Raw genomic sequence first — 8,233 nt, forward strand, 5'->3', positions numbered from 1 at the left:
AAGTACCAGTCCTGCCTTCTCTCAAAACACACTTCAAGACTGAAGTGGGAATATGATTGTAAACGCCATTGGCATCATTAAGAGCACTTTAGGAAGTTTTACCACACATAGGGAGATTTGGTCTGGTGTTTACAGAGCTACACGGTTTCAATGGACAAGATAGTCCAGAGAAACTGTGGAGACGTTCTTCTGAGAAAAAACAGAATTTTAGAATTTTAAAAATACAGCCGTGTCCGTTCACAAATTAAAAAAAAAAAGATTCTGACTTTTCTCTTTAATTCTACCAGAGGGAAGAAAAAGTTTAGATCAGCTACAATTGTAACAATAGCAAGGGGCGCTAACAATAGACAAAATAACGGTCACAGGCGGTTGGTGTTTTTTGAAGTAGAGACTATGTGGGCGGGGCTCGCTGCAGCAGGGTGGGTGGGGGCGTGGCCCTGGGGGCGTGTCAGGGGCGTGACCGAGGCGGGGCTGGAGGGGGTGTGTTGCTTAAGAGCCGCCTCGGGCCGGCTCAGAGACCCGAGTCTGCCCGGAACCTGTGACAGAATACCTCAGTTCGCTGTCATGTCACTCACGCAGCGCGCGCCGCAGGTTTCCGAACTCGGGGAGCCTGCCTCCCCTTTACCACCTGCTGACGACCCTGATTCCCTACCACCCCGTAGTAAGAGGCCCCGTCTTGAGGAGACCGGTGGTGTTTCTGAGGTGGAGTGGAGGCTGCCTTTGGTGCCTTGCTTGTCTGAGGTGGAAAAAGTCTGGGAGTTGTCGCTCAGACCCCTCACAGCGCTCATGATTTCAACTGAGGAGATTTTTGGTAACGCCACAGGCTCGTGTGTGAAGAAATCTGTAAGTGGGAAACAGATATATAATCCGGAAGGCCAAAATAGCAAATTTGAGATGAATAGTTGTTTGCGGTCTCTACCCTCACAAAATTTTGTTTCTGGTGTGAAGACTTCTAGAACGTCTTGTGAACCAGGGCTGTATGCCAGAGAGATTTTCAGTGTGCATTGCACTGATAGATTTGAAATAGAGACTGGTCAGCTGTCCCACGCCTCTGTACACGATGTACATGTAATTAAAAACGAGGATGGACAATATTTAGTTCAGGAGAGAGACAATAGTCAGGAAGACAATAATGACATAAAACTGACAGAAAATCCATTTTTAGATATTACCTTTTACAAGGACACCAAATCAACATTTCATGATATTAAGAACAGATGTAAAGCTGGTAGTGTTATGCCATCAAATAAAAAAGAAAATAGCGTTCCAGCATCTACGCTAAAAATACCAAAATCTCAAAACCAGCGCGGCATGGAAATTGCCAAACCTAGCTATTTTAGAGATAAGAGTACAACAAGTATCCCTGAGTTTCCAACTGATTTAAATAGCAAAATGTCCTCTGTCTATTTAAAGGAAATAGGGAAGAAAAATGACAAAAATGAGGCATATGTTAGGGATTTCACAAACACTCACTGGTCCCAAAATGGACCTGATGTTAAGAAGCAAAAGTTACAGAATGATAAAAAAATTGTGGATGCAGAAAATATTTTTTCTGAGTGTTATGAAAGTAACCACCAGTCAGTCAGCAACCAAAGTGTTTGTGTGAGAAAAAAAGACTTGATCAGTTTACACTACTATAATCACAGTAGTATCAAGTTTGATGCAATAGACTCCGCAAAGAATTTCACTATAAAACTAGAAAATGCAAATTGCAAGGAGACAGAAACATGCCTGTACAGCTACATATTTACCAGATTGGAAAAACTGCAAAGCTGGGACTGTAACATTATATATATTTTGAGAAAAAATAGGGAAAATAGTTGGACTATGGATAGTTACAAGGTGAAATATGAAAATATGAAAAAAGCTGGAGAAATACTGAATTTGCAACAATTATTAGAAATAGATCTAAGTAAAGGAAATTATCACAATATGAAAGTCATGAAAACACATGATGAAAAAGCAAAGCCTCTCATGACAGAAACACTGGGTAGTCAAAAAGCTTTAAAGCAAATTTTTTGCTTAAAAGATAAAGGAGAAAAAGATAATATGCTATACTTCAGACATTATACCACACAAAAAGATTTTCATTTAAGCAGTTATTTTGAAAGTTTCATTACAGAAATTTTTTATTTCCATGAAAGTATTTCAGGAAATCAAAAAGATAATAATATCTTAACCTGGTATGGAATTTTGAAGTGTAAAAAGCAAATTGATGTTCAAAATCTAATAACTGAGACTATGAATGTCAGTATAAATAATGATATTTCAAGCATATGTTTACAAACCAATGTTTTGGACCCTCTAAATATTATATTGAAAACCAGCATAACTTCTTTGCTCAATGACTTTGTCTCTTTTACAGTAGTTGAAAATGATTCTAAATTAGAAGAGGGATGCATTTTCAAATGGATAATGTATTTGAATTATCCAAAAAACATCACATTGGAAAGTCATACTGTATGTTCAGTCAGGATTTTAACTTTTTCAAGACTATTAGACAATAATATGAAACCTAAGTTAAAGAAAAGAAAGCTATTTAAAAGTGAACAAATTTTTGAAGAGCCTAAGAAAAAACTTACCAATTCCTTCAGTATGACAAGTAAAAACATACACTTTCCAATTTTTGAAACATATGAAAAAATTCCTCTTTTAATGGACTTTGATGACATTGATGAAGAAAAGCAAAAGCAGAAAAGTTTTAATTTTAACTACATATTTAAAGATTTCTTCAATACTAGGCAACAGGCTATACAGGCAAGCCATGACAAAAAGCATAGTGAACAAACCAATCCCATGACTGTAACTCAGGTGCTAGGTTTTGGGAACTTGATAAATGAAATTGAAGATAAAAAGTACGACTTAACTTTGAAGGAGGAAGGAAAAATCACAACACAAAATTTAACAAACTTTTGCCAAGGTCATGAAGACATTAAGACAGAAAAAGAAGAGAAAAATAGTTTTTATTCAATGGATGACATGTTTATTGTGCAACCAGTTTCATTAATGACTAAATTGGATGTGGAAGAGACTAAATATGTTAATCAAAGTAATGTAATTGACAGAAATGAATATGAGAGTACTTTTCAAGAAAGTGAGTTAGCTAATTCAAAGCATTTTCATCCAAAGAATGACTCTTCAGAATGTTTTAATCATCAGTTTGAAACTCATTTGAGTGTAGGGAACAATGAATGTTTTCAGGACTTAACTGCCAAGTGTTTATCAACAGACGTTCTGACAATAGCAAACAATTTTGAAATGAAGAGTAAATTTAATTTAGTGCTTGAAGAACTTCGTATGTTTCATGAAATTAGTAAGGAAAATGAAATTCTAAGCACTGTGGAAACCAACAATAGGCAAGAAAATTACTTTGTAGAAAGCAATGCTGTTGAGGAGGTAAAAATGGAGATAAAAAAAGGTTTGAAAATGGGTACAGAAAACAAATTATGTTCATCTTCTTTGCTTGGTGATATGATAGCAAGTCCGAATATGCATAAAAAACACCAAAGTTTATTTAAGTGGAAAACAGTACCCAAAAATGGTGAACAGGAAGTTCCTAATGATTGCTGCCTAAGAACACCAGAGGAAGAATTACTTTATTCTACTTCTAAGGAAGGTATGAAATTGATTTTAAAATGTACTTTCTGAGATAAAATACGGCATTTTTTTTCTGTGTAGGCCAAATATATAATTTTGGCAAAAAAGAAAGTAAGGTGTAAGACAGTATTTATTGATGTTATTATTTTTCTATTATATATAAGGAACGAATGGGAGGGAATATTTCTGAAAAAGTAATTTGTTTATAGTATTGACACTTCATATAAAAAGTTACTTTTTGTTATAACACATTGATCTTTATTTTCAGATTGTGAAAATCCTTCACCTGAAAGACCAACTTCTTTCTCTGATGAATCTAAGGAAGAAAAATTTAATTATCTACTGAAGGCAGGTAGGAGTTTTGGTTATTTTCTTTAATACTTTATAAGATGATTACTGCATTCTTGTATTTTTAGCATAAGGAAAATATGCTAAGTTGTTAAAAAATAAATACAAAAATGTAATACTTTTGTAAACATTAAATTTATTGATACAAATTCCTACAGGTAAAAATTGGCTAAAAATGAAAAAAATCATTTAGAATGTAACTAGAAAATATACTTTATAAAACTTTACATATTTTCAGTGATGTCTTGCAATCGCTATATGATAAGATAGGTATTATATATATCTAGTATGTATATCTAATATATGTAACATTAATTAGCAAAAGCAAAAAAGGCATTTGTCTAAGTTAGATTTACATTGGTGTTACTCCCAATTATAAATTTAGTATCATTGTTTTCTATCCTTTAAATATTATAGGGCTGTTTATATGGACATTTTATATTGTAATTTTGAAAGAAATTAGCACCATTTACATATATTAACATAATTTAGTACTATGGCATTTAAATGTTTGATTATAAAAGAATCAAACTAAAGAAAAGTTAAACGGCTAACCTTATTCTTTGCCTAAGAGGTCTGTAATATCAGAATAAAATACACTAAGTCTACCATCTGTTCTAACTTGTAGTACCAATGAAGATGAGGTAGGGGTTGGATTGAAATTAGGGAATTCTTTTCTTTCTTTCTTTTTTTTTTTAGGGAATTATTTTCTAAATGACTACATTTTCATTTGATCTGAAATTGCTGGTTTTATACAAGACTAGATCTAGAAAGAATAATGATGTAGGTGAAATACATTTATCAAAATATCTTCAGTCTTGCATCACTTCTCAAAGCATTTCTCCTGGCTTCTCATTAGAAGAAAATGCTGTCCCTGACACTTTTATTCAGTCACTTCAAAACTGCATAATTTCTTTTTTCTTAGCTTTCAATGAAATACTCTTAAAAATTAATCCAGGTCCTTGGAAGATCAAAAGCCTGTGGGTTTTCTCCCCTGAAAAAAGGAAATAATTTAAGGAACAATACTCTATGAGACCGAAAGCTGGGTAGTAGAATTAGCCTGAAAAGGATAGGGGTTGTTTCTTCTAGAACAGGAAGAAAGGAAGAAATTGGGTTTAGGAACATATTCTCTGATAGAGGAAGATTATTAGAGAACACAAACCCATATTGTCCTCTTGATGATAATTGTGTTAATGAAATGGATATTTAAGACAGATTAAAGTATGTGCCTCAATCGGGAAAGAAATGTTACATTTGTTGGAAATATCTGAACCCATAATACTCTATTGTGGCTTCACGAGGAAAGATACCTCCTTGTCAAGAAATATGAAAAATAATGTTAGAGGTCAGCCAAAATTACTTAATACTATGTTAGGATCATTGTGAAGCCTCTTTCAAAGTGCATAAAAATGGAATGATATACCTGGGATTTGTTAAAATCCATAGTGTAAGGGAAAAGTTGGGAGGTACTGGGGAAAATGGACTAATTATGGACTAAAAATGGACTAATTCTGGGTCCCTACTTACGCAGGGTATTTTTAAAGGTATTGAAAGACTTCTGATTGTGCAGAAATGTTTTTGATACCCACCCACTTGTCATCATGATGCCTCCAATTAAAGTTTCTGCTACCAACATTTCTAGCACATCCTATCTCCCTTTCTGTCTCTCTCCTTTCTCTGTGGTATGGAGGAGGCAAATACTTTGAGTGTGTCAAATGGCAGCTAGCCAGTATGCCAGGAGCTTTATATATCATTTAATACCAATACTTCTCTAATTTTAATGTGTATGTATATGTCAACCAAAGAATATCACGAGTCACCTGATTCTACAAGGAGTGAGTCATTAACCACTGCACTTGCTAATCTCTAGCATAGTCTGAAAGGAGTTTAGGAATTCTGTGCTCTGGAAAAACTGGCAGAACAGGTCTTCAGATAGATATTTTCAAGAGAAAATTGTATGAACCCAATTTCTTGCATCTTCCCATACTTAGAAAAGCACTGAAATAATTGACTAAAATATCTGTTCCTCCTAACTGGCACTAAGCTTCTACCAAGATGTGAGTCTGGTTGCATATACCTCTTCTCCAAAATCACATGTATGCTCACCTCCTCTCTAAACTGTCCACAGCAGTTCTTCAGAGCTATCTGAGAGGCTGTATCCAGAGGGTATACTCCTCAGTAAGTCCCCAAACAAAACTGAAACTCACAGCTCTCCGTTCAGTTCAGTTGCTTAGTTGTGTCCGACTCCCAGAGTTTACTCAAACTCATGTCCATTGAGTCAGTGATGCCATCCAACCATCCCATCCTCTGTCGTCCCCTTTCCATTCCGCCTTCAATCTTCCCTAGCATCAGGGTCTTTTCCAATGAGTTCTTCGCATTAGGTAGCCAGATGTTTTGAACTTTTTACAAAATGTTAGTGTCATGTTAAATAAAACTTCAAAATTAGAGCTCTCCATTGATACATGAAGATGAAATACATTTGTGCTGTATTATCTATAATAATCTCTATTAGAAGCCACATGTACATATTAATGATATAGTCTAATAACTTCTAATGGAAAAATAACATAGTCTTTACAGCCACTACATCATGTTAAGTTTAAACTCTATATAGTTTTGTTGATGTTAAGCCAGATTGCATGACTGGAATGCTGATTTTATTTAATTGCTATGTTATGTTATGTTGGGCAAGTTACTTATCATTTTTGTGCTGAGTTTTCCACATTTAAAAAATGGAGATAAGAGTAAGTAAACTAATGCACTCAAAGCACTTAGCTCAGTGACTCAGTAAATGTTGTTAGTATCGTGATTTTAGAAGTTAGGAATCATTTTTAAGCATAGAAACTATGAGTGATTTTTACTCCCTTATGTACCTTTATTGTCTTATATTTTTAGGTAGCAGTTTTTCATATGGAATTTCAAGAGTACTACCTCTTAAGACATGCGGTCGACCAATCAGGGTTGGATTGTCAAGAAAAGCCAAGCTTAAACAACTTCATCCCTATCTGAAATGAATATGTTTTGAGAACTTAAAAGAAGATTTTGGACTTTAATATTTCAAAACATTTCACATCTATAAATCTTTTGTTTCTTTCTTTGGATAAATGCTTTCTTCCAGCTTAGAAGTTTGTGTATGTGTGTATCTAATGTGTATATCTTGAAGAAGGCAATGGCACCCCACTCCAGTACTTTTGCCTGGAAAACCCCATGGACGGAGGAGCCTGGTAGGCTGCAGTCCATGGGGTCGCTGAGGGTCTGACGCGACTGAGCGACTTCACTTTCACTTTTCGCTTTCATGCATTGGAGAAGGAAAGGGCAACCCACTCCAGTGTTCTTGCCTGGAGAATCCCAGGGACGGGGAAGCCTGGTGGGCTGCCGTCTATAGGGTTGCACAGAGTCGGACACGACTGAAGCAACTTAGCAGCAGCAGCAGCAGCAGCAATGTGTATATCTATCTTTAAATGTTATAAAATACTTCATTAATGTTTTCATAGCATATTAATAAATATATACATGAAGGTTTTTCATAGTCTTATAAAATATGTCAACTTATTTTCATGATATATGTATATAAAGTGTTTGTGGAGAGCATTGGTAGTATTTATTGGTTTCTGAAAAGAATCTATGACTCCTAAAAATGTCACAAACTAACTGTTCTAATCCACTCTCCCTATTTTTAAAGTGAAAAAAACAGAGGTACAAAGAGGATGGGTAAATTTTTCAAGACCACTTAGTCAGGATTGAAGGGCTTCCCTGGTAGCTCAGTTGATAAAGAATCCACCTGCAATGCGGCTCGACTTCTGGATCAGGAAGATCTTCGGAGAAGGGACAGGCTACCCAATCCAGTATTCTTGGGCTTCTTGATGGCTCAGCTGGAAAGAATCCACCTGCAATGTGGGAGACTTGGGTTTGATCCATGTGTTGGGAAGATCCCCTGGTAGAAGGGAACAGCTACCCACTCAAGTATTAGTCCATGGGGTCTCAAAGAGTCAGACATGACTGAGTGACTTTCACTTTTTATTTTAGTCAGGATTGAAATAAAAGCACTCTCCTCTGTAGCAATTTTTTCACCTTTCTCTGAATTCACTTTCTAGTTTTTGTTTTCCCCTCCAGAGTCTTATCTTTGGCTAGAGCAGAATTATGATCATGTAGTTATCAATTAATTAATTTATAAAACAAACATATTTTGATACTCCTGCTATTGTATTAGGCTCAGTAATAGAATGTATAAAAAGACATGTATAAGACCTGCCTTAATGAGCTTACATTTTATACACAGATAAAATAT

General features: G+C 35.2%; 1 protein-coding gene across 1 annotated transcript; it reads left to right on the forward strand.

The window, feature by feature from the left end:
* Window positions 1–382: 382 nt before the first annotated feature.
* Window positions 383–7,470, forward strand: RAD51AP2 (RAD51 associated protein 2). Its single transcript, XM_003586662.6, has 3 exons — window positions 383–3,616; window positions 3,866–3,949; window positions 6,841–7,470. Exons 1-3 carry the CDS (start codon window positions 394–396, stop codon window positions 6,957–6,959), a joined length of 3,426 nt encoding a protein of 1,141 aa, XP_003586710.3. The 5' UTR covers window positions 383–393; the 3' UTR covers window positions 6,960–7,470.
* Window positions 7,471–8,233: the final 763 nt, after the last annotated feature.

This window comes from Bos taurus, chromosome 11 (genome assembly GCF_002263795.3).
Source record: "Bos taurus isolate L1 Dominette 01449 registration number 42190680 breed Hereford chromosome 11, ARS-UCD2.0, whole genome shotgun sequence".
NCBI classification, from domain to species: domain Eukaryota; kingdom Metazoa; phylum Chordata; class Mammalia; order Artiodactyla; family Bovidae; genus Bos; species Bos taurus.

Excerpts from the sequence above, each read along its gene's own strand:
- RAD51AP2 (XM_003586662.6), top strand. The coding sequence starts at position 394 with ATGTGGGCGGGGCTCGCTGCAGCAGGGTGGGTGGGGGCGTGGCCCTGG. Across the intron at positions 3,617-3,865 it reads TTATTCTACTTCTAAGGAAG|ATTGTGAAAATCCTTCACCT; the intron begins GTATGAAATTGA and ends CTTTATTTTCAG. Across the intron at positions 3,950-6,840 it reads TAATTATCTACTGAAGGCAG|GTAGCAGTTTTTCATATGGA; the intron begins GTAGGAGTTTTG and ends TTATATTTTTAG.